The 27,469-nt window shown below is 37.9% G+C and overlaps 1 protein-coding gene across 3 annotated transcripts in view; it reads right to left on the reverse strand.

Moving 5' to 3' along the window:
* The window catches only part of NELL1 (neural EGFL like 1), a gene marked incomplete at both ends in the record, with an annotated part of 772,717 nt that overhangs the window by 12,001 nt on the left and 733,247 nt on the right, over positions 1 to 27,469 (reverse strand). For 2 of the 3 annotated variants that reach the window (XM_080908377.1, XM_080908376.1), the window contains 2 exons: positions 2,984 to 3,177; positions 21,073 to 21,213. In XM_080908377.1, the coding sequence (XP_080764503.1) occupies positions 2,984 to 3,177; positions 21,073 to 21,213 (335 nt within the window). The remainder of the gene's footprint in view (positions 1 to 2,983; positions 3,178 to 21,072; positions 21,214 to 27,469) is intronic. The other variant, XM_080908375.1, reaches the window with a different exon arrangement.

Consider the following 27,469-nt stretch of genomic DNA (forward strand, 5'->3'; position numbering starts at 1 on the left):
TCAGATCTACCTCACTTCTTTTTCTAGTCACAGCTTTTCTCTGTTATTTCTCAGGAATCATTAAGCTTTATAGTTACTGGTATCTACAAATACAATGAACCTATCCATGAAGTTGTAGTATATTTCTTCCATTAAAATAGATTGTATGATAAGTTTCAATAAAAGATAAATTGGAAATCCTTTTAAAAACTATATTCCTTATAGAGAATTGAAAGGAGATGTAGAAAATTGTAGAATGGGATTTCACTCAAATTTTATGTATTGTCTCTACTATAAAAATGACAAGAGAGAACTGTTCTAGAATATCAAGAGATTAAGTATACACAGATACTTGTGTGTGCACAAACATTTTATAGAAACACATACTTTCTATAAGTATGTAAATAGGTGTGAATATAAAGAGTAAGATATACAAAGACATACACAGAGAAAGAGAGAGGGAGAATGAATCTAGAGGTGATTGGGTAAATTAAACCAGATATTTTATTTAGCCTACCACTACTGAGCACAGATCATAGGAATCTTCCAACAATAACTCCTAGGCTTGCTGGCTCATATCATGATTCCCATCACTTTTACTAAAATAATATGCCACAATAATTTTGTATAACATCTCGTCTTTCTTGTTTTAGTGCTGGGATTTGAACCCAGAGACGCACACATACCAGGCAACCACTTTGCCACTCACTGATATTCACAAGTTCCATCAACTTAATTCCATTTCTAATCTATTTCATTCCCCAGGTGTTGAAGGCTTAAGCCTCAGAAATAATATGGATTGTCCATGTGGTTTAAACCAGCATCAAGCAAAATTATAAATTATTTTCAGATTACTATATTTCTTTCCATGAGATTCAATCCCACCTACTAGTTAAGAGAATGAATATAAATGAGTGGATAGCCTTCAGGGTTAGTGCAGAATAAAGCAATTTCACATCTCATCAATTATGTGAAAATGTCATTGAGGCCCCTCTTAGCTTCTATTAGGTTTCAGAACAATGACAATGTTCCTGTTGGCTTTGAATTACTGAGCAACTGTCAAGAAAAATCATGTTTGATAATGGAAATGCCAAAGGTGGCTTCATTAATACAACTGAAATGTGATTATAAACATTTATTCAGAGAGTGCAATCACACTGGAAACCAAGTGTGAGTGAGAACACATCAGTCTCAGCAAGCAATCCTCCTTTTGTTCTGTGGGCTATGCCAAGAGCCTAGACACTGTCCAGCTAAGATAGCAACCCCAGTCCCACTGAGATATCAAAGCTGAATTCTCCTGCTAAGCAGTTCAATGTTTCCACATAATCTTATTATTAAAGTTCAACCATGCACAATTAATAAGAATTATAATGTGTGGGTTGTCCTGAAGCTGTTCATATTTTAATGTTAATTCCACTTCCCTAAGAAGGGCTGCCTAGTCATGTACTCAAGAGGTGACTTGATCTGAACCATTTAAATTAGTAAAATAAGGAAAGTCAGTGACTGGGCAGGGGAAGGGAGGTGGAGCGAGAGGATCAGAAAAGAGAGGTCAGGCAGAGAGGATGATGGAAGGAAGGTCCAAGATGAACCTTCATAAAAACCAGCTAGATCCAAGTGGGCTTAATTGGCATTAAACAGCTATGAACATTAAGGATTTTAAAGGTCTAATATCTCATATAGAAGGGCAGTTTGTATCTTTGTCTATTTGATGAAATCTTGATGTGTAGAGGGTTTGTGGATTGAGAATTGAACATATAAACCTGTATGAAAAGCTATCAGGCTGTAGAGTTGTGTTTGGACATTCCAATGTAGAAAATTAACAATAGAACAAATGAGAGATCCCCAAAAAGACTCTTATAAATGATTTTACTCCAAGATGTGTTTTTGTATCATAGGAAGGTTGTAAGATAGAAAAGTCATATTTCTGCTAAAACAAGACGGAAATGTTCCTAGATATTCACACTCAAAATGGAGTCCTCAAAACCAAGGTACCGATAACCTGGAAACTAGGTACAAAGGCAAATGTTTTGTTACTACCCTATGTCTCCTGCTCTAGAAACTTACGCTGAAAAAGTCTAGATCAAGAGTTCTAACAGGACCCTCAAATGACCCTGAAGCTGGAGAAAGTTCACAAGGCCTCAGGGTTATGCTAAGAATTATAGGCAGTTAAGGAAAATTGTATTCTCTGGGGAAGAGACCCCAGTTGGTTGTCCAATGCTAAATGGTAAGCCCCCCCCCCCCCAAAATGTAAAATCATGTGCATATAGGTGGCATTGAATGAAGTGAGCAGGTTGCATTTGTATAGTTTGAGGTATGAACACACACATAGATATAAAGACACACAATTAATTCGAGAAAGAGAGAAAGCCTACAATTTTAAAGCAAGTAAGGGCTATATAGGGGTGGATATGGAGGGAGGCAAAGAAGAGGGTATGTTGTAATTTTATTAAAATCTGAAAAAAGTAAAGATTATCTAAAAATACATCTTTACATTATATTTATTTTAAACATATAGTTAAAATATTTGTTTCATGCATTCTGCAAAAATGTGAAAGTGGTGGTAGGGATAATTAATTACTAATAAGGAATTTTAACAAGACTAAAATAGTTGATCATCTATGGTGTCAGCTGCATCCAAGGCCTTCAGAAAATATTTGGGGTATGTTAGGGAACAATAGAGAAGAGGAAAACAAGACTACTTGAATTATTAGTTCAGTCACAGAAGCCTGGGAGAACGTTCATGTTGGTTGGATCCTTGGCTTTATCATGGACTTTAATGCAGTTACAAATATAGTCAAAAGTGTTGAGTTTCACCATACTCAGTATTCCAGTGGTCTAGAAAACCTGAAAAATTTGGGTTTGGGGAGACTGCAATTGTACTAAGGAGTTACCTCACTTTGCCAGCAGAACAGGGAGCGTAGTTGCCGGTCTCTTCCATTTTCTGCATTCACTATTCTAGCATGTAGCCATCTTTTCTTTCACTTAGAACTCCTGCCAGCCTTACCTTGCAGGAACAGACTGAACATCTGTCTTCTCTCAGAATCCACACCTGCCCATTATGTTTCAGCCCTCCTTCGTGGGGACAGTCACCAGAGCAGGATGGCCCCGAGGGACACAGGCAGTCAAACCCTCCTGCTAAGTTGATACAGGCAGAGTCATTCCAACAAGTGTGAGTCCTTAAGGCACATTCATCAATATCTGCAATAAAGAAACCACAGAACTTCAAAACCCAGGCAAGTGAACCCAGGAAACAACAATGATACAGTATCATTGAGCAGCACTATGGTAAATTTACCTTCTGTTGGGACCTTTTTCATCTGCATTTGCTCAGTGGAGGAGAATCACAGTGCTAAGGCTCACCAAATGAAAGTGTATTCCCACTGCCAGCTAACTTGAAGTTTCTGTGAGATCAATGTTATAGCTGCCTAACTCTTTTAAATATCCACCATCACCTCTATCCACTTATAGTGGCCATGAATTTTGTTAATTCATCAAATGCAGAATATACCTTTTAAAGCCTAGCTCTTACAGAAAATAATTGTGTGTTCATAAGCCACTGAACAGAAACAAGTGGGTAATTAGAGCAACTATGACTCAGTCACACTACCCCAGATCCTGACACCAGGGCTTTGAAAGAAGAGGTTGCATGATTATTGGTGTCTTATTTAATATTAAAATACTTAGCATCCTAATGGTCAAAAAAGTTGGGTCTCACAAAAAAATAATCAGGGCTCCAGGAAGTATAGCTTGGGTGCTGATGAAGACAAGCATATTGACTACCGTGTTCATTGACAATATAATAGTGAAATCAGACAAATCCAGTCACTCTGACAATTCAAACCTGAGTGACTTCGATGTTTCAAATATACTCCTGCATAGTCCTTCGTGAGCCCTTTCCTGACAGCCAAGCTTGAAAGGTAGCCAGTTTTGTCTATAAAATGGCTACTTTAAAAGAAACTTATTCATTAAATTCAGATCAAATATCTTGCCCAGCAACTCCTGCTCATTGGTGCTGGTGTCATATCAAGAAAATTGTACTTGGCCTTCCTTTCTATGAGAATTTTTAAGGTTGATTGAAAGGCATCTGTCTGTCAGAATCTTCTACTCCCTTGGTTAATCTCTAGCCATATCTACAAATACCCTTGAGATGATGCAACTCCATTATGTATAAGCCTATTGACACAACAAATGGGACTGATATTAAAAGTAACAGAAAAGAACATGCAAAACACTGCTGTCAGAAGCTGATGAAACAGAACACATGATGTGGAGATCCATTGACAGGCTACGGATCATTAGAGCAGACTCCTATAGGAGAGCAGAATGTTAAAATAATGTCATCTCATCTAAACCCCATGCTAATATATCTGTGAAGTTGTATTTCATTATGATAAAATAATCAATTCTCTTTAGAGAAGATTTTTCTTCTCGCAGGAAGATGGGAGTTAACAGAGAGGCTCACAGCTAGGCAATATGCAGAGAGTAAGAGATTTTGGGATACCCATAATGGCATATCTTCATCAAGCTCCTCCCTTCAGGGAATCAGAGAGCTCTGAGGGAGAGAAGTCAGAAAAATCATATGAACCAAAGGGGATTGGTGACTCCAAGAAAAGTGTGTCTTTTAGACGCAGCAGGACAGATTCATTTCCATCTCATAGATAAACTCACAGAGATTATGGTATAATACACAAGGCCTGCAGAGGTTCAAGCGAGACGTGGTACCAGCACTGAGAAGGAGAAGTGGACACAGAGTCCCATCCCTAACCAAGAAACTCTTTGTAATTGGTAGCTGCTGGAAAAGGGGGAAAAAATGAACAAACAAACCAAAAACCAGATTTCTCCAAAAGAGTGTCACAGGATATATCAACCACACCATGGGGCAGGCTGCATGCTCAGGAATAGTTGACCAACATAAAGCAGTTATGATACTTTTGTGGATTTTTGTTTCATGTTATTTGGTATTTTTCATATTGGTCTTCACTTATTTTGAGTTTTGTTTTTTCTTTCGAAAGAGAAAGAAAGCAAAGTTCAGTGGGTAGAAAGATGTGAAGGATCTAGGAGGAGTTAGGAGATAGGAAAAGCATGATTGATATGTATGTGTATATATATGTACATATATATAATCATAATATTACACACACATATATATAATCAAAATTTGAAAATCTTACAATTTTAAAGCTGTAACAGCAATTTTACTGATATGGGTATATGCCTGTGTTTGTTTACATGTAAACATTAACTATACTAACAGGTCTTGTTTTTCAAGAATTAGTTGTGCTATACTGATCAGAAAGTTAGCTTCTATTTTTAAAGCAGGAAAACTGAGGTATGCATTGGTAAAAAACTTGCATGTACTGGACAGAGTACAGTGTGCTTCTGGAGGATTCTGTTATCTTGTACCAACTCTGGAGCTAGAGTACACTACGGTGCTTTTGTGGTTTCTATTCACTTTCAACAACTTACACTCTAGATGCTAAGATTAATTTTCAAACATTATATCTTACATAGATCCCTTGAGTACTTTTAGTTGACATTCTGAGTGTAAAATGATGCAATTATCCCAAGTGTGTTAGAGTTTTGAAGCAATTATGACTTGAAAATAATGGGAAATCTGTGACCTATGCTCTCTTTCTGACTGCAGGGACCACATTGCTATAAAACAGATTCATGGCAACAACACAAGAAGACATTAAGTAGTTTCAATGCTATATTTTTTGTGACACTGGGGGGTTAAACCTGCAGTCTTATGCATGCTACACAGGTGCCTTCTGCATGAGCTCCATCCCCAGAATGCTTTTGATTTTCAGTGCTTCCTGACATTGCCTGTGAGGGCCTTGCCTGTTCAGGAACCCAGGCTAACTTTGAATGTGAAATCCTCTTACGTAGCCCTCCAGAGAATCTGAGAGTGTAGGCCTCCACCACTAAGCTTACATAACAATCGCTTCTAGAACCTATTTGCTTCTAAGATATACTTTCTCTTTTTCTTCTACCAACTGAAATCTCAGGGAAGCCATTTAGTTAGTGAACAATGAATGAAAGCCATAGAAAGGATGAAACATTTAATACCTGGATTCCAACTCAGCATACCAAGGCCTCCCTCATCTTAGAAGCATGTTTCATGACATTCTTAAACAAGACCATTCACAACACATTATATAGGGTGATGGTCCTTTCTAGAATCCCCTTTGTCTTCTACTATTCCTCTAACCATTGTAATCCAAGTCAGAACTGAGTGTAAAAGTTAGAAGATCCAAGTTGGAATCCTGTTTTCCTTTCAATTCAGTGGTTACAATGAACCATACACTTCATCTGTAAGAGCATATGCCCATGGACTTCTCTACACTGGGGCTGCTTACCATTATAATACAAACATTTGTAACAAATCTTAACTCATATGCAAACCAAATTATAGATAGTGTAATGAAAATGCAATGTTCATTCCTTCATATAATGAATGTGGATATTTAAAACTCTGTTGATATCCTCCAAATATCATGCAAATTTTCAGCAATGTCTTATTCTCTGAACACTCATTTATGAGGAGGTGTGACATATGTGCATTTTGCATTCTATAATCCTCTACACTTTGTGCCATTGGGGTCTCTGTTATTTACCATATACAAAAAGAGGACTTTTTCTGATGAGGACTGAAAAATTCAGTAATCAATGGTTACAGAAATAAGTCATTAGGAGCTGGTTTAAAATCATGCCTTGTTAGCAGAGCAATAGCCCTGGAACCTCTGACTTAGCTACGTTCTTGGCCCTAGCATCAATATTAGGTATAAGTTGTATTTTTCTCAAACAGTCTTTAAGTCCAATCAGAAAGTGGTTGGTTCACCCCATAATATTTATGCCATTATTGCACCAGTGCCCATGTCTTGTCATGCATGACATGGTAGTAGATCCCAAGGTTCACATTCATAGCTGAGTGAGATTAGTGATACTTTTTTCTCCAGTAGCATACATAGCACCTTCCACCATTATGGCATCTAGCCAATAGGGATAAAGAATTGAGGTGAGTAGCAGCATGCTTTGGTGTGTGTGTGTGTGTGTGTGTGTGTGTGTGTGTGTGTGTGTGTGTGTGTGTGTGTGTGTTTGATGCAGTGAATGCTCTCTTCAGCAATAGGGGTTTTCCCATCAAGTTCTGAATGGTAACTAATATCCCTGGTTATAGTGTATTATGTTTGAGGGACTATAGGGCTTCACTTGCCAACAATCTAAAAGAAGTAATTATTGCTACTGAACTTCATACTTGTTATTCTGTGATGTCTTTTAAACATTGTTGTCCCATTATAGGGTCACTCCATTTTAACTCTTTATATATGTGCTTTAAATATTGTAGGAAGCTTCTACAGTAACAGGTTTCCATCTGACATTTCTGAGATGTCTTCAGTGCTATTCATCCTTTTCTGTAAAGTAAAATACTGGAATTCTATCTCTTTTTCTCCTCCTGAAGTTCTTTTATTGTTAAGATTCTTTTGGCTATCCTGTTTTGTTTGGTTGGTTTTTTTTTTTTTTTTTTTTTTTTTTTTTATAAATTGAGCAACTTTATTTTAAAAAACAAAGATAAACGTACAGATTTTCAGCATTTTTGCATAAAAGTATATAAATACATTTTTGTCAGTACTTGTTTTTTTTTAAAGGTTTGATAGTGTGCCTTAAAATCTTACTAGTTACAATGAGCATAAAGTACATGTAAAACAAGATGTAACCTGGAAATAGTCAAAGTTTTCTTGCTGTGTAAGGATTAAGCATAATGGTTCTTTCTTTTCTTTTCTTTTTTCTTGAACTTCATATAGTCTGTGAATTGTTTCTGGGGTGTTCAGAGCTTTTTGGGGTTAGTATCCAATTATCAGTGACTGCATATTATGTCTGTTCTTTTGTGACTGGGTTATCTCACTCAGGATGATATTCTCTTGAGTTATGTTATTACCATTTTTAATTCATTTTTTATTTCAAATGTGAATATACTATATTTAGATAAAACTAAATCCCCACTTCTTACCAACTCTTCTCATTGCCCTGAACATTTTCCATTACAGCTCCATGCACTCTCTTTTTATAAACCTACCGAATCCACTGGATGCTGTGAGTCTGTGTGTGGGTGTAGAAATATCTCCTGGAATATGTAAGTAACTATCACCACAAACATATCCAAAGGAGAAATCTGACCCCCACCTCCCGAAGCAGCCATCAGTTGGTGTGCATACCACTATGGGCAGTGAGTTCACGTAGGGCAAAGCTGGCATTTTGTTGCTCACTCTTACCCCAAATGGCAGAAAATATTTTAGACTATATATATATATATATATATATATATATATATATATATATATATATATATATATATATATATATATATATGTATATATATGTATAAATATATATGACTTCATGTAACACATAAATTCATGAAATTCACAAAAATACTCTTTATATAGCTTATATTGATAAAAATTTGTTTTTGAAGTATTCAGCAAGCACAGGGAATAACCAATAGTTTGCCCTCAAGGAAAACATTTTCTTACTAAGTTAGAGTCTGAGATATCCTTGATTCTAATGTAAAGTATAATAAACATACAAAAGACTAATCATAGTGAAATAGAAAAGCAAAGTCTCACCTTTTTCTATCATTTTTTAAGGAAAGGGACAAAGGGGACCACTTAATAAATCTCTAAACTAATCTCAAAATTGGCAGTTAATTGCTACCCTAAAATGTTAATTCTCACTCTTGTAATGATAGTTTAGTATTTGGCTATTTCAAGTTTACAAAGTTGCAAAGATATTAGCAATCCCTTTCTTTTACAAGAAAGAGCACAAAGGCAAGCAACCCCCCGTCCATAATAAAAACAGAGTATAAATCCCAAATGTTTTCTACAGAAGGGAAGGACTTCAAAGCCAGTTCAGAACTGTGTCGCCTACAGAGTTCCATGTAATTGCTTTACTTATGACACAGAAACCTAATTCTACTTTCATGCAATTTAACAGATTTATGGAAAGCCAGATGTTAGCAATTATGGAAACCGACATTATTCATATTCTTGGTAACAGACCTGTTTGCTCTGCACAAAGCCAACTTAATCTATTACACATATCCCAAGGCATCCGAAAGGAAAAGATACCCTATTTACATATTGCAATTGTTGTTCTCTGCTGAGTAAGTGCAAAGACACTTTCCCAGGAGACTTCTGCAAATCACCAGACATGCTCACAGTCTGACAAGAGACAATGAACACAGATCAACCAAACCGGTCCATGCTCAAATCCATGGTCATTACAGCAGTCTTCTAGTAAATACTAGTTTTCTGTGATTTCTTTGTTTCCCCTTATAAGATTATTATTTAAATGCTCTGTGCTTGAAAAAGGCTTTTCTCAATAAGACTCCACTGGCTAAGCTTGCATTAGAGCTAATTTTCTTACTCTGGTATTTTCACAAATTCTGAAAGCTGTAATTACCATACTCAATTTTACTTTAAGAGAGTTCTAGCTGCACACAGTCTGTCTGATTCCTTCTTTGATTCGAGGTTGTCAGGTTACTTGGGCATGGAAAAAATGTACTTCAGAGATGTTTATATCAGAAGCAATCAAACCATTCCCAACTTAGCCTCAAACAATTTCTCTAGTCCTCTGAGAGGAAAAAAAAAATGGCTCTGCAGGAATCTTAATGCCATAAAACTGTAACAGTGCTTGCCTTAGGAGCTGAAGCTGCTATAGGCTGATTTCAGAACTCAACAAAAACACCTTTCCCAAAGGTGAGTAGCTGGCCCAAGAAAATGAACTGTTTCATTATATCATATTTCTCCTTCTTGAAAAAAAAAGTTTGCACCATATCAGACTCAAAACAGGTGATGTGTCAGAAAAAGAAATGTAAGCCCGAGTTTGAACATCCAGCTGTGTAGGTTCTGACTTGAAAACCATTACCTGACATTAGTGGCTCAGAAATGAGAACAGAGCTAGGGGAGTTATTAGTAATAGACAGGATAGAGCACAGGTGCCTCCCCACAGCTACAATGGCATTACTTCTTTATGATGGCAGAAAGATAATGGGAAAAGGAACATAGAGTGCACATCAGCAGAATAATTCTGATAAAATGCAGAGAAAGGCAAGGGTTCCTGCAACTTGCAAAGCAAAGGGCTTACAGAACATTAAGCTACACAGTTAACTCCAGGACCAGAACAAGGCTTCCTATCTATGTGATCTTGTATTCTGTCTTTCCACATTTAGCTGGAAGCTCTGTTTAGAGCACAGACTATTAAGAGTGAGGCTGACATACATTAACACATTGGAAGGTATCACCAAGCACAGTAAATGACTCAGACCACCTAAGTGTCACAGAGCATGTCACATAGCTAGAGGAGAAAAATGGGACATGCCTTTATTATGGACCATGTTGCAAGTCACTGGATGATTTCAGTGTTTGTTCAGGGTCACCTTCCCTCTTGAAAAGACTCTTTCAATAACAAAAAACCAAAACAATATGGTCTGTACTAGCTATCTCTGTATGTTTAAGATCATTGATCCTGATCTTAATTCTTGATGTCAACAACTAGCAGATGACTCTAATTATTCATCGTGATTGTCTTTTGCATGTGTGCAAGGTTCCAGGGAACTTGTCTTCCTAGGCCAGGTTCTGAGGCTCCTCCTGATAGTATATTGCAAAAACTGTCCCCTAGACTTAACAAATAATGAAACAATGGTATGGAAATTTGATCAGAGAGCTTTTATAAATTTCCTGAAGTTTAGAAATCCCTTAACCATCCCTCTCACCTTATCATTCATTCATTCTTGATTGCTAATATTGTACAGCTAATTATTCAATTCACCATGCTTATCAATTCTCAGGTTATTACTTAGGGAAGAAGATAGAATAAGAAAGGAAATATATAGTCTCTCACAGGTAAAGATGTTAGTGTCTCTTATGTTCACATTTTCATCTTTCCTAAAATCCCAACTCTTGTCTATCTTCTTTTCTCCCCATGGAGAGGAGGTAGCATCCTCAGGAAAAGCTTACTCTAAGAATGTTCCAGGCCACGTAAGACAAGTGAGTCCCTTGCCTCAGGAAATTTACTTATTGTATGGCTCTGGAAGATGTTTAACTCTGAGGTTCAGTCATCCTGTGCAAAATGCAGATGTATGTCATGTAATTTGGTTAAACATAAAGAAGCAGCATCCTACAACCATTACTTAAAGATGCTGAGCTTCCAATGCTGTTCCCAATCCTTTTCCTGCTATTCTCCTTGTCACCACTCAGAATTCAGCTCTTCTTCTGAGGCCTGCTCTCCCATTTCCCAAAGTTTATTCAGCCTGCATTTGACTCCAGATCTCTTACTACACAGGTAGCACTTTCTTTCCTTTTGTTGTCAAGATATTCAAGTAGAATTCTGAAGTCTCACACAAATTCATGAGTTTTCATTTGTCTACCAGCCAGCAAGTTCCAGGAATGTCAAGGCTCCAAGTTCTCTATGACCTTTATCTATAAACCTTGTATCATGGTTAATTTATGGGTACACTTTCTGAAGATAATTTTAACACTTCCAGAAGCTACAGTATTGATGCCAAATATGTTAGATTTATGTGTTTTAATATATCTGCCCATCAGTGGAAGGTAATTTGATTCCTGTTATAAAGATAGCCTAACACACACCCAACACCCAGCCACAGAAAGTTCATAATGACCGTCATTGTATGATCTGGATTCTTTACCAAACTTTCATTCTTTAGAGCTAAGGCTAATTCTTTCCTGAATTCCAGTTTTACACTGCATTATACTTCAGGCTCCCACATTCTTTCTTTCCTCCATACCCACTCAGCTTGTTAAGGCTCAGCTGCCTCTTATCTGTGTGTCTGTCACAGCATGTTCTTGAAAGCCTTGTGTCTACTAAGAAGAGCATGAACAATTGTTCTACTGGAATGTGGTTGAGCTGCATGGACAGGAACCCTTGAAATCAAGTGTTGAAGAAACATTTGCCTTTTGGTGCCCTGCTTTCTTTCTAGAACAAATACTTTTTAAGGTCTTGATTTCCAAGATTATATGATTACTCTTAGTTCTGTGGGACTTAGCTTAAAAGTCAATTAGAAGACTTATAACAACACATAATCTCCAGATGTTGTAGACTGATGTCGATATGCAGGTCATAGGCAAGAGAGATAGGGAGGAAAAGAAGAAGAAGCCAAGATGGAGGAGGAGAAGAATGAACCAGCCCTGTGTGGCTTTAAATAGCACAGGTAGCTATGAGTATCTTGCAAGGTATGGATGATCACAGGACAATTTGTCTTATCTGGGTGGGCAGTTAATATCAATATCAATTGGCTCTGAGTTTATTGTGTGGATGATTTATGGAGTGAGAATTCACTGATATAAATTTGACTGATAAATTACAAGCCTCTAGAGTTTTGATTTTACTGGGTTTCTGGGAATATGAGCAGAGTCCTCAGTAGAGAGTTGAGAGATACTCTGTATGGAACTTGTGTCGCAGGGACCCTCCATGGGATTTGTTGGACGGCTGCTGATGGGGCTAGCCATGGAGGCAGAGAGACTGCCAGAGAGTATCAGGAGTGACGTGGCATGCTCCTTGGTGACTATTTTATTAATATTTACCACTACAAGATGCAAATAAAAGAAAGAATCTACCCTTTAGATAATTAATGTACTGCCCAGATTTTGGTTTACTTAAATAAAATAATTCATATATATAGAGTCCTAACAGTTGGGAGACTGAGGCAGGGGTGCTACTATTAGTATTATGATAGCCTGGGATGCACAGGAAGACTGTTTCTTAAATGAAAACCAGTAACAATAAAAACAAATGAGATGGTTCAGCAGTCTCCTTTCACATTCAAAATTTAGTAAAGTCCTAGTCTCTCTTTGGGTATTTACAAGCATGTGTCAGACAGAGAAGGCATGAATTGCTTGTTTGTATTATGTCTGCATCAAAGTAATCTTTAATGGACATATGTGCAGGGAGCCAGCCAGGTTGAACCCAAACTAATCCGTGATCAGAGAGATCATTCTTTTAAGCATGCTGCTAGATGAGTGGCTATATAAATAAAATGTCATAGACACAGAATGGTGCAAAGACACATGTAAGGATTGTCTTGTAATTTATACAGAAAGTAAAGTACATAAAAAAATTACTGGAGGTAGTATTCTAAAGACTGGTCTCAATCTGACTGACAAGAGGACTAGTTTAGAGTAGCCACCTATTCAAAGACTGTTGTTGCTCCCTCCAAAGGTCTTATCACTGAGGTCATTAACTTCTGGTGAGCAGTCAAGGTTCTTCTAAAATCATGTGCACATAGTTACATGCACACAGACACACATTTCTAAATGATAAAACTTATAAAATGATAAATTTTATAAAGTAAATATAACAAAACAACAATGAAAAAATGTCAATTCACTTCTACACAAGTTAACAGCTTTATTCTACTTAAACTGGAACCATCCTCCATATTGTAATTTTATTAGCAATTAAGATTTCCCTTACCACTTTAAGTTACTTTCTTACTATGTTTATCTCTAATACTCCCCTGTTTATCTTTAAGGCTGCTAGAGTTGAAACATAAATTCTTGGCATATATACAGGGGGCAACTATGTTTAATTAGGATAACTTCAATTTGGGCCAATGTCCTCATTGGTTATGAAAAACACAATCTTTCTAGGGTTCCTTTATTACTTCATGTACTAACAGATACCTATTGAACACATTTGATCTGCTAATTATATTGGATACTTTATTCAATGAAAAAGAGAAAAATTTCTGACTAAGTGATCCTATATAGAGCCTTATCCTGCTTACAGTTTGAAGGTACAAATGTACAAGGGACATATGAGCACAGGCATAAGACCCCATTTCATAGAATGGTACCATATCCAGAGAACACCTTACTTCGTAGTTAATTCCCTCTGGAAATGCACTCACTCACAGATCTACATAAAGACATGTCTCACTGATTTGTAAGGGAGAAAATTTCCAGAAAGAATAGCAGTGGCTCAGACTCTAAGATCAATAATTGATAAGGGGAACTCATGAAATTGCAGTTTCTGTAAGGTAAGGGACACTGTCAATAAGACAAAATGGTGTAGAACCCACTTTCGGGACCCCCACTTGAGTCTCCGGACACGGGGTTACCCAATGAAACTCGAGAGACCATCTTGCTGCAAAAGCACGAGGTAGTTTAATGGCGGAGCTCCAGGCCGATACTTATCTCACGCAGGAGACTCGAAAGCTGGGGGCGTTTATAGGGAGAGCGTTGGGGGCTGGGAAGAATTAGCTCCAGTACAAAGTTCACCCAACACCCATAACTTGCATGCAGCTAGGAAGTAAGGAGACTGGTGTAGTGGATGCTTATCTAAGTCAGGATACATGTGGTTAACATCTAATTTACTTTTGAATATACGGGGGGGGGGGGGGGGGGGAGTGGGGCTCATTTGATTGACAACTCTGTTGTAAAAGACAGCCTGGACCAGCTTCTACATTCTTACCTATCTTTAAGGTCAGTTGTCAGTTAACCTAGCCTCAGGAATGTTTTAACAATGGGCTTAGCTGGGCATGCCTGGACTTGTTTTACAATGTTCTCAGTCCTAGGCCTTTAAGCTTACAGACTACCGGTTTTGCCCCAACTTACGTGAGTTTTCAGACCTTGAATTTAATTTCCTTTCAATGGCAGCCTACAGTTTGGCTGTATACCAACTCTACATCTGACAGAAGGCTAATATCCAAAATTTACAACTCAAGTTAGATACCACATAACCCCAAAGCAGGGTTACAGAGCTAAACAGAGAATTCTCAACAGAGGAATCTTGAATGGCAGGAGAATAACTTTTAAAAATGTTTAAAGTCCTTAATCATTATGGAAATATAAACCACCACATCTCTGAAGTTCCATCTTACACCCATCAGAATGGTTAAGGTAAAAATCTCAAAAGACAGCACATGCTGGCAAGGATGTGGAGAAAGAGAAATACTTCTTCATGGCTGGTGGAAGTACAAACTTATATATCACTTTGTAAATCAATTTTGTGGTTTCTCAGAAAACTGGGAATAGTTCTACCTCAGGACCCAGCTATACCCCTCCCGGGCATAAACCCCCAGGAAATATCTTAATCCATCCAATTGCCAATCAAAATTAAGCATCCCACAGCGATGCAATCCCATCTGAAATGCTTTTGAGCTTGTGTAGCTACATGCTACATTAAAAAATAGTTAACTTCTAAAAAAAATACATTTTCACACATCATAAAATGTAAACATTGGAAGAGACTATTACAAGGAAGGTTTCAACACTCCCCCATCACAATACTGTCTACAGCTTCACAACCTCCTCTCTCCCTTCCCACCCTCACACCCATAAATCAGGTGCTTCATTAGGTTTATGGTATCACCATCCCCAAACACAATTAACTCCTTTCATGACTTCTCCACTCAGGCTGCTGTTGTGTTTTTCTTGGAAACATTGTTTCCTTTGGCATACATTTTACCTCCTCTTCTTTCTCACTCTTCAAGGGAAACACCAGGATACCACCACTTGTTCTAACACCATTCTCTTCAAAACATTAGGCATCTGGCTAGCCTACACAATGATCCCCTCTTTTTTTTTTTTTTTTTTTTTTTTTTTGGCAGTAGTGTTCTATTTGATCTGAGTAGTGCAGTTTAAAATTCGATGCTCATAAAGCCAGACGTAAAGTTTTCACAGCAGCAGGAGCAACTTCAGACTAAAACAAATAACTCAATATTCATCCCAAAGCAGTTGCAGATGCTGATGCCTGAATTGCTGCTTAGACATGATCCTGGCCTCCAATGTATTTAACCCAGAAGCTTTGTGCTGAGCCTCAAGAGGTGGGAAACTGACAACTGCATAGGATTTGACACCAAAGATTATTTAGAAAAGAAGGCAGATGAATCTCCATGGAGAAAGGTTACAGATCTTCAGTCAGAAAATACCTAGGAGTTGAATCAGAATGGCAGCTGAAATGCTGATGTTGGGACCTGTCATTTTCACAGCAGTTGTAACCCTGTTAAGAGGCAGCATCTTTCTGAGATCCCAGGGGCAATTTCAGCTGATGTCCCTCTGTAAGATGTAAACACAGATGTACATGCACGCTTACTTCATGTTCCATGATCCTCTGGAGGTTTTCAGTGAAAACTCATTGCAGTGGTTGGCTGATATGAGTGGTATCATTAGCCAATGGGGGTCTCATCATAACCCTAATCACAGAGGGTTGGGGGGGTGGAGGAGTTTAAATTTGCATTCCTAAGAACCTCGAACAATGCTGCCTGAAGAGCCACAGGTCTGTAAACCCTATCTTAATCTACACAGGGCGTTTCCAATGTGTAGATTAAGTCTTCAGTGTGCCCAGTTACTCTGCATGCCCTCTCTCACATAAGCCTTGTCATGATTCCTATCTCAGGCTAGTGGCCAGTGTACAGGTTCCTCTCTATGAAGAATTGTCAGCAAGCACTTGGAATTCCTCTTCATGCAAATGAAGCACTCACACTCCTCAACCCAAGTCTTCTCCTTAAATAGGTTATCTAGTTCCCAGTGTTTAGCTCTAAACACTTCAAAATAGCAGCAACACTTATGGACTCAGTAGGTTTTGTCTGTCAGTTTATCTGTCTGTGTAGGAAAGGCCATTAATCAAGGTATTAACTAAAAGGTAGGAGGTGGTATCATATGAAGTTGGAAGGGGGAGCAAAAAGTGTAGATATGATGTAAAGACAGAACTCATAATGAAATCCTCAAAAATAAAATAGATTAAAAAATGCCTAGAGAATAAGCAAGATTGAAGGCCAAATAAATTTGGGACATTCATATTGCATAGGGAAGAATCAGGAAATAGAAAAATCTTACAACATTAAATAGCATATAGATTTTAGATATTATTAATAGATTTTTATCATTTTACCTCTGTGTCCAGTTGTTCACATGCTATCTGGTATTACTCCTCTCTGCTTTGCACTAATTCCTTTCTCTCCTACTTGCCTCCATATTTTATAATGCCAATCACATCAATTTACAGTGAACTATAATTTGTATAAGGCCAATGTTCACTTCATGTATGATTTTTGTTTGTTCATTTTTGAACCCCCAAGTATTAACATTCCTAAAGGATGAATCTTCTGCAGCATCCAATCCACCAACTTAATACTGTATTATGGGTATTATTTAATCATGCATGCATGCATTTGTGTGTCTCCATGTATGCATGTTTATGCACACCAATATCCTAGCGTATTCCTCTATTTTTATTGATATAGTTGCTATCTGGTAAGAACTGACCTCCAGGCTCCCCATATCCTCTGTACCGCTTTATGACCATTGCTAATTGCTGTGACTATTTAGAAGATGTTTCAACATAGAAAACAATACCATAGCAGTACTAAACAGTGTCTGACAAGATAGACCTGATTAGCATTTTAAGAACCTATTAGAATTCCAGGAAACACCTGGTTTTAGTTCCACAGTTCAACAACATACAGGATTGTACCATTAGCCCCTTTGTCCAGGTGACTGCTGAGCCTTGGGTTTGGCAGACTGTGTACCAAGGTCATGTGTAAAATGTTTATCACTGAAATGAAGGCAAGCATTTTTCTTCCCAGAAGTCTCTATAACACATCCTGTCTACTGATCATGTTTAACAGGTTTATACAGATGTGGCTGGATTCACAAGACAATAACATGCTTCCTGGATGGCTGATAAAACTCATTCTCATCTAACTCACTAGATGTAGCCAATTCTGCTGTAAGACCTTTTGAGGATGCACAGATAGCCACAAATAAGTGGGAAACATGTTCTCGACCTCTGTATCTGGGTCCTAGTGATGCTGATCCATCCCAAATCTACCACTACTCACTTAGTCTCCAGGTCCATATGAAAATGTTCGTAGCATCTAACATGTAGGGAAATGTCATAACACATCTGAGGCAACTGACTAACTTGCTGACAAGAATTTTTAAGTAGGAAAGCCCATCAAAACCACTTTGTTTTGTTGTCTATTGCTACTTTATAGTGATAAAAGTTTACAATATACAACTAACACTTCTTTGTGTAAAAACACTGTTTTAATGACTTCTAATAATAAATAACACTTTGCTCTTGATTATATAGTGACAGGTGCCCATGTTGCTGTACTGTTTATTGTGACTAAAGAGCAGACCACAGTGGGGTGCCTGATTCAAACTACTGAGTCCTGGGTTGAAGGTTGTAACAGGAGGATGACAGCTGCCCAGTATCAGGAGGATATTTGTGTCTTCCTCAACAAAATAATTTTCTTGGGTTTTGATTTTTTTTTTATTATTTTCTAAATGACTGTCCCAAATGATTTAACTTATTACAGATATACAGAACATACCAATAACCTAATTAACCACACAAAACTTATATGGAAAAATTCTGTTATAAATAAATATCTGTGGGTCCACATAGACAGAACAGCTTTAAAAAAAAAAACAAAACTATTCTCGTTAATGGAGTCAATCTCTGCTGACGGTTTTCTGTGATAACTGAACACTTTTTTCTAAAATTAGAGATATCAGAAAAGATCACAGTGGTCCAGGCCCTACAGAAAACCAACTAGTAGTGATTCTCTTGGTTATACTGCTGGATCATAAAAATATTTAAATGTACCTGAGGTCTCCTGTGAACTGAATTACAAATTCCAAGTTTGGGGAATAGATCTGATTGGGACATTGGTCAACAGAAACTGAAGTTCAAGATGATAAGAGAGAAATAGATAAGCAAAGATTATGTATTTGGAATACGGGCTTGCACAGACTGCAGTATCTGTGTAACTCATAAAAAGTCACAAAGGAAAATATAGGACTGAGGATAGGGTGACAGAAAGACATGGAGAGGGGAGTGAAGTTGATCTTTTAAAGTATCCAAAATACCATTTATCCTTTCTGAAGGCCATCAGTGAGTATGTAGTGTTTTGCCTAATTTCTTGATAACACAGACCAAGCAGCTTCAAGACTGAGGAAATGCTTCAACACACATGTAAAATTCTAGCATAGTGATATATGTCCATAACCTAACACCAGGTAGAGGCAGAGATAGAAGGATCCTTGAAGTTTATTGTCCAACTAGAGAGTCGCATTGCTCTAAGGTCAGTGAAAACTCCTGTCCTAAAAATGGTAAGAAACTGATCACAGAAGTAAGGCAAACATTAATGTCTTTCCTCTGCACACCTGCATGCGCACATGCAAACACCTGTACATACACATACGATTGTACACATTGTACACATAAACATCACACCTACACATCTACACACCCACATCTCAATACCTGCATATCATGCACAAATGCATTTGAATGTACACACACACACACACACACACACACACACACACACAGAGAGAGAGAGAGAGAGAGTTGCTTACAACTTAAAATTGTCACTGAGAATCACAGACTCCTAATAATTCATCAAAACTGTTTTGCCACTGGAACATTCTGCAGGAAGTCTTTATGTGCCTCAGTCTCTTGGCAGGCATTATACAAATAACAACAACAGAAAATCACTACCAATGAATCTTTTGTGTATGAGGACTCTGCCTCTGTTTTCCTGCTACCCTTCATTTCTTGGATCACATGATCTACTTTGGGGAAAAGAGACACATCTTGCATATTTTGATAGATAAAAATAAATCTTGTGAGAGTGCTATTCTTTATTGTGTCAACACTGTGGCGTTCCTGATGAGGTGACTATAGCAGGTGTTGTTATCACCACATGACAAAAATGGTGTATAGAATGATGTAACTATTCTTCTAAAAGCTTTAAATGGCTACCTTTTTAGATTCTAATGCTTGTACTTCTAACATTGTCTAGGAGCAAAAGCGTAGCTGAGTCCATTTTTTTATTTTAAAGGTTGTTTTAGGAACAGCGTACTCTTTTCAATGCAGGCATTAGTGGATTGTGCTATTTAGGGCTTATTTAGGGGTAATGATTTTCACTGCTGCTAAGCTCTGTTATTATGACTGAGTTTTCAGTTCATAAATTCCTAAAGAATAGACCTCTCTACTTGTCCTCAGATATATCCCCAGAAGGTGTGAGGCAATGTTGGTGCAATGGGGGCTCTCGATGAGTTTCTTTTTAGAAATGTCTCGGGTGGTTTTTCAGACTCTGACATCATTTGTGTTGCAGAACAGTCTATAGACTTTGCTATGTCACATCAAATGGAAAATACACATGACCTCATATATTTTGAACGGCTGGTCTTTCAATCATTTGACATAGCTGTATTGAAGGTAGCATTTTTTTCTCTAGAGGCAGAAGGTACAATATTTAAAGAGAAACAAGGTCCCTTTCTCCTAAGAACATGTATATTTCTAGACAAGAGACTATTAGAAATATGTTTGTATGTGTCCTAAATATACAAGTATATAGCATAATCAAGTACTTGGGGAGGATACAGAATATTTAATAATAGTCAAACTGTGTCTTCCTATAAAAGACTTGAGGAGGCAGCTATGCCAAGTGCCAGAGAGACAGGAAAGATACACCAGGAAACTCACTGTTATGCTCAAAGCCTGTAAAAAGCAAACAGGCTAGCACACAGAGGAGAGGACCCAAGGAAGTACTCAGGGACACTGCCACCTGAAAGCTTAGGAGCCATGACAAAGTTACTCACAAAAAGTCAGCCACATCAACAAAAGGCTAACACAAAATACATTATACACATGCATCAGTTACAAGTTCGCCTTTTTAAACAGACATTCACTCTTGTCCTGAAAAGACACACACAATATTATTATTTTTACACATAGCCAGATGAGTGATCAGAGAGCAGACATGTCTGAGAGTTTGAATTGAGGCTACCGTTCCTACTTCTAAATCTAGAAGCTATTGCTTCTCCAACTGCCAAAACCTTCATTTCCCCATGCACAGATAAGACCAGACTTTGTTCCTCTGACTGCTCTAATTTGGTATAAAATCCCCACCATGCCACCCTCTATAAAATCTTTGGCTTGCTATCTAAACTGTAAGGGAAAAACATTTGAAAACAGATTAGTTTAGCCAGTGAGTGGTCACATGGAGGTGCAAAGCAATTCAACCCCAGGTGCAGGGTGTTTGTGAGAGCTGCTTACCAATGCAGGACTCCCCGGACAGTGAGTAGGTCCCATCGTCATGGAAACCGCTTCTGCACTCACAGTGGTACCACCCTGGCAGGTTAACACAGCGGGAGTGGTTGTGGCACTCAACGAATCCCTCTGCACATTCATCAATATCTGCCTCAGAGAAAAACACAAGTCCACCGGGACATTAGTGTCTTTTTACACTAACCTTTCAGTAAATACCTCAAACATGCTCATGTCAACCTGTGTCAACATATCAATTACAGATGATGGACCATCTAAAATAAAAGTCACAGAAAGGTCCAAATTTAACAAAAGAGTTCAAATTTTGTTGAAAGCTTCTATCACTAGTACCTTTTCACACATATTATGAACAAACAGTTGTAGTCCCTGAGCCATTTATAATGGCTCATTTTTGGTGACCATCTAAAAATAACTAAAATCTGAACTGATAAAACAGGCTATTGGATAAACAGCTGATATCAGACTCTGTTTCTAAATTAGTAAATCTAGATATTATTGTGTGCTCTTTGAAGATATTTAAGAACAGAAGAGTTCAGAGAATCCGTTATTATGGTCTAATTGACCTTTAAAAGTCGCAGAGATTTATATATGTGTACATGTTTAATTTTACACACACAAACACACACACACACACACACACACACACACACACTGTAGAATGAGGAAACCTGGACATTGGTTTATTTAACCAACAAAGGATTATCTTTAAATACTGAGTGTTGATCAGGGTAGCAAAGCAACATACTGCTCCTACAGATTCCATGGGGATAGATAAAATACCTAGAGGAAGGACACATACCATCACCACCGCACAAACTTATACCACATTATCCAAATGTATTTCACTGATGAATGCTTTCCCTTGGGAAACTTTCAACATCTCATGGATCATGCCTCTGGGGCAAACAATCCAGGATGGTAACATGCTGATTTACTAGCACAGATTTTTTTTAAAAAATCCTTCTTCTTCACGTATTCCAGATGAGTGAAAGCCTCTTGAGCTTTGCTTACTTTCTCTATGATCTAATTCTTCATAATCAGCAAATACTGAGTCATGCACATAATTTCAAGCCCAAAGGCTTGCCCCTGAGCTAAACTGGGCAGAATCTGGTTGCTGATTGTCATGCCATGGCTGGATCCTTCTGACTGAATCCCTCCTTTTAATTATTTCTTGGAAGCTAGCCACTGCTGGCTAAAATAAAAAAAATAAAAAGTCCCTTTCCTTATTCTCCTGGAGATAGCTGAACTATGGCATATATGAACACAAATTTAATTAGCACTGAAAAATAAAGCATGATAAATGAATGCACCTTGGGATTTCTCTCAAGGAGACCAGTTGAAGGTATCAGCTCAGGGTCAGTTGGCTAGCATAGTCCCATTACTTCTTTGTAGCCCTGGCTGTGCACAGAGAAAAGGATTTAGCCTGAAATATGACAGTCGCTTCCTGACAGCTGAGTAAAGAGAGAAAACAGCTGAACCTAAGAGCTCCTAAGTCTCTCAGAACCAGCTCTGTCCTATTGTGAGTTTAAACAGGATGCATTCCTTTTACATGATGCTCCAATAGGCATCTGCATGCCAGAACCTAATACTGCTGAGCATTCATCAGACACCGAAGTTAGATTGCTTGTGCATTTATATAAATCCCCTCAAATTCTTGATTGTCACTTTCCAGACTTTACACATGGAAGCTGTGAGACACACTGAAATCCCAAAAACAAAAACAAACAAAAAGTGAGATAGGATGGGGTCTTAGTCCACACAAGGGAAAGGCTCACTTAGGCTACAGTCAACTCACTGCTTTCTAAATACAAGGCAGTGATAAATACAAGTTGTAACCAGAATGTTGACTTTACAGAAACAACTTCCTCATGTTATGGTAAAAGATAAACCTTTCCACGGGAGTAGCAAGAAATTTTAACTCTGACATTTACAAATATCTCAGAAAAGTGAACGTGATCTCTGAGTAACATCTTCCTCACTAAATGTAGTGTTTGGGGAATGTGGGGATAGAAAGCTAAGGAGTCTCAAACAGCAAAACAATCATTTATCTTGCCCTGTCCATGAAAAACCTTGTTTAAATGTCCTTCCCTTTCAATTTCAGGTTTAGAGGATGAATAATCTGACATTAAAAGAACCTCACAAAGCCTGGTGTGGTAGCACATGCCTTTAATCCCAGCACTCAGTAGACTTCAGAGAAATATGTGTATTTGAGGCTAATCTGGTCTCCACGGTGTTTCAGGACAGCCAAGAAAACAGAGTAAGACCCTGTTTTGATGATGATGGTGGTGATGAGGACAACAATGCCAACAACAATAATAACAACAAAGGTGGTGGTGGTGGTGATGATTCACTTACACTTTAAATTCAATGGGAAATTTCTAGAGTCAGGATAAACTATGTGTAAACACTATGTTGATTTCTAAAATAAAATGATAAGACTAATAAGAAGAGTCTTGTTATCTATGGACACAAATGACCTAATTGGCATTAGTCATCAAGTTGATAGTCAGTCAATAGAGGGTCTCAATTCATAGACTGCCCGAATCACATTGAGGCTTTCTTGATTATTAATTAATATAGGCAGTATCATTCCTAGGCTGTATAAGAAAGCTACCTAGCAGAAGCCTGACAATGAGCCAACAAATGTGCTATCAAGTAGCTGTCTTCTATTGGCTTTTGCATCAGATTTATACCTGACTGTTCTCAATGGTAGAATACTACCTGAAAGTATAAGCAACACGATTCCCGTTCCTCCCCAGTGGCTTCGGGTCACAGTCCTAGAATGTCAACCAGAACAAACATGGGCTCTTACAGCAGGAAGGATGCTCAGCTCAATTCTGCAACTTCCCCCTAGAACCCCAGAGAAAGTCAGGCTTCCTCTGGAAATAAGAAATACAGTGACAGTCTGCTGGGAGTTCACTCCCCACAGCAGATGATAGAAGTCTACAAGGAATAACTACAGATCATGCAAAGGTACAGAGTAGGAAGGCTGCATCTTTATGGTCTCAGCAAAAGATGCATTAAAGCCAGAAATCCATTCCATCTGCACTCTTGCTGCAGGCTTGGGGCACACGTGTGTGTCATGCTCACAACTTTGGTTATCACTTTTGTGCATTTACAACATTGCTCAATGCAGCCACCACCAGGGGTCAAAATAGAGAAAACACTCTGAGGGATTTCAGCTACACTGGGTCTTTACAAATTACAAATGATGGCTTCCCCCAAGCTGATCCAGGATTGTCATTGTCTGTGGAGACTTGTTTTTCCCAGTCAGCAGTTTGCTGTTGGCAAACAAACAAGACAGATGCTGTGGGAATGGGGTCTCCATGAGTTTACTGAGGAATCTTTCTTGCTGGAGGACTTCTTATGAATTACAGTAAGAATAACTCACTGTCAGCATGTCAGTCATCCTAAAGGAAACAGATACTTTATTTCTACATTAAGACCCAAGATTTTGTCCAAATCTCAGTTTAATCCAGCATAGATCTGAAAAGATGAGAAAGGGGTTAAAAAATAACCAACAGATGCTACAGGCTATTTGATGATGGAAGTCATTGTATTTATATCCATGTGAGCTACATAAACAATATTGGCCAGAGTGCTTTGCTGGGCCATGGTAAAAAATCTAGCTGTGTCTCTATCAGTCACAATATCATCATCAATGAGCTCATAAAGGATGGTTTTTGCAAAGACAGTGCACTTTTCAATTCTCTGAATATTATGAGACAAAAATCTGTAAAACTTATTTTAGTATTATGGCAGATTCTGAGTTGAATGTAGCATGGTTACTAAAATCTAGAAGTTCAAAACTAAGAAAGAGAAACTATGTCCAGGATTCCTTCAGTACTCAGCCAGTATCACCTTCTCTAGCTCCTCCCTCTCCTGTGGCACAAGATCTCTGGACATATACAAAGTACTTCATCATGCTCTAATAAACATTTTCCTTTTCATTTGTCATTCAAATACCAATGTCCCAAGAATAGGGATAGGAAGAAACTCATTTAAGTTTACATTCATTCTTAGCAAGCAAATGATAAAGGATGAGCAAGTACTTAATGAACATATGTATGAGCAAGTAAGTGAAAGTTATAACATTAGTATCATGAATTAAAAGACTGAGGAGCTGCCACCATAGAGATCGGAAATACTACAGCATTGCTGCTCTTTGTGAATTACCAGACATGAATCCAATTCTTAAAACTAAGTGCAGTGGGGTTAGTTTAAAGATCATGCATTATTTAACTTTGACAGATACCATTTAATTTCTGATTAGCATCTTGTGTCTATTTCTAATCTTTAGAGGTTTAAAATAAATAAAGGAGGAAACAGAAAGAGCTATAAGTCATCTCAGTAAACGTTCCTTCTGTATTAAGGCTTTTATTGACATCAAAAACATATGATTATTCAAGGAATTTTCTTATGTTTTAAGTGATATATTAAATACTTGGAGGGATATATGATAGGGTGCATTTTGTATTGAAAGCTCTTTGTAAATACTTTGTTCTTGTGATATCACTTCAGGTGTGTATTGAAATTTGTGGGTGAAAATATATGTAGTCAAAAATGTTTCTCAGAGCTTTTACTGCCTTCTTTCTTAATCCCCTTCTTTCTCCTCTTTCTTCTCCCTCGCTAATACCTCCTTCTTCTCTAATTACACCTCCTCCTCTTCTACCTCTCCTACTGGACCTTGTGTCCTCTACCACTAACTATAGTTTTGATCCTTTTAATAAAAGATCTTAAGGACAAATTTATATTTCATACTTATTGTATAAAACTCACAGTATGGTTATGAACCAATATGCTAAACAGAAGCTCAGAATCTGTTAGTCCTGATGTCTTTGAAGACTGCATATCAGATATTTAAATTACAATTCATAACAGCAGCAAAACTACAGTTGTGAAATAGCAACAAAAATAACTTTGTTGTTGGGGAGGGGGGTCACTGCATCCTGAGGAACTGTATAACAGGATCACAGCATCAGGAAGGTGAGGAGGCACTGTGCTAGTGCAACATGACTACTCTAAGAGTTTGCAGCATGAGACTGAAAAGCTTGTTATTTTCAATTCAACACAAGATTACTAAATGACTACAAGGTGTTAAGCATAACACTATCTCTGCTTATGAAGACAGGGTTTCTGGTTTGTAGGAATAAAGCCTTTTAGAGAAAAACTAGAATGTTGAAAGAGCACAGCTATAGCTATGACTTCAGGCTTTAGAGACACATGACCTACAAGTCCTGCTCGCCAACATATTACTTTATTGCTCAAATCTTCCAAGACCGTGTTTTCTGATATGTAGGATGAAAATAATTGAGTAGAACTTCATACTGCTGCAGAACACAACACTCTTAAAATATGTTTTTATTCAAAACTATCATTAAAATTGTAGGATTATATCACTGTTAAAATGTAGTAGACTGCTGTATTTTTAAGATAATTTTATTTCTAGCCACTTTGCTCAAGAACTGCAGGAACAAAAAAGTAGAAGAGATTGAGCGAAAAACCTAATGATAAGCCCAACTTGGGATCTATCTCAAGGGGAGGATCCAAGGTCTGACACTATTACTGGTGCAGTGGTGTGCTTACAGACAAGACCAACAAGCAGCTGACTGAGACATATGCAGAAACTTACACCCAATTATTGGACAGTAGCCAGGGACCTCTCTAGTTAAGGTAGGGAAAGGATGGAAGAAGCAGAGGAGGAGTACAACCCCATAGGAAAACCTCCGAGATTTCTCAGGTACTGAGCCACCAATCAGGCAGCATACATGAGCTGGTCTGAGGTCCCTGACACACATACATCAGGGGACAGTATGGTCTGGCCTCGGTAGAAAAAGATGAGCCCAACCCTGGAGAGACTTGAGGCCCCAGGAAGTGGAGAGACCTGGTGGAGCCAGGTAGGCATCCTCTGGAAGACAGAGGGTAGGAGAAATGGGATGAGGAACTGTGAGAGGGAAGACCGGGAGGGGTCAATGACTGAACTGTAAAAATAAACAAGCATAAAACAAGCAATAATGTAACAGACAAGGAAAGTAGATTCTCAAAATTAAAAGAAACAACTGTAGACCAAAAACTACAGACAAAGGAATGCTTAGAGCAGGGAAGAGTCTTCCGTAGGGAAGATCACATTAATTTATTATCTAATACCAAGTGCTCATCCCTAAAGGCATACACACTGAAGCAATATTATGCAGTTTGGGTGGATTAATAAATATATAAATAAAAACAAACACTATGAATCTCAGAGATTGTAAGGGAGGGGTTTTAAATGAAATAAATGGGAGACAGAATGGTAATTATTACAAATTCAAAAAAGACAAGATAAAAGTATCAATTCAGTGAGGAAACTAGTTGGGCATAAAAAAGTGTGTTCTAGATTTAAAAT

This window comes from Micromys minutus, assembly GCF_963924665.1.
Source record: "Micromys minutus genome assembly, chromosome: 32".
Taxonomy (NCBI): domain Eukaryota; kingdom Metazoa; phylum Chordata; class Mammalia; order Rodentia; family Muridae; genus Micromys; species Micromys minutus.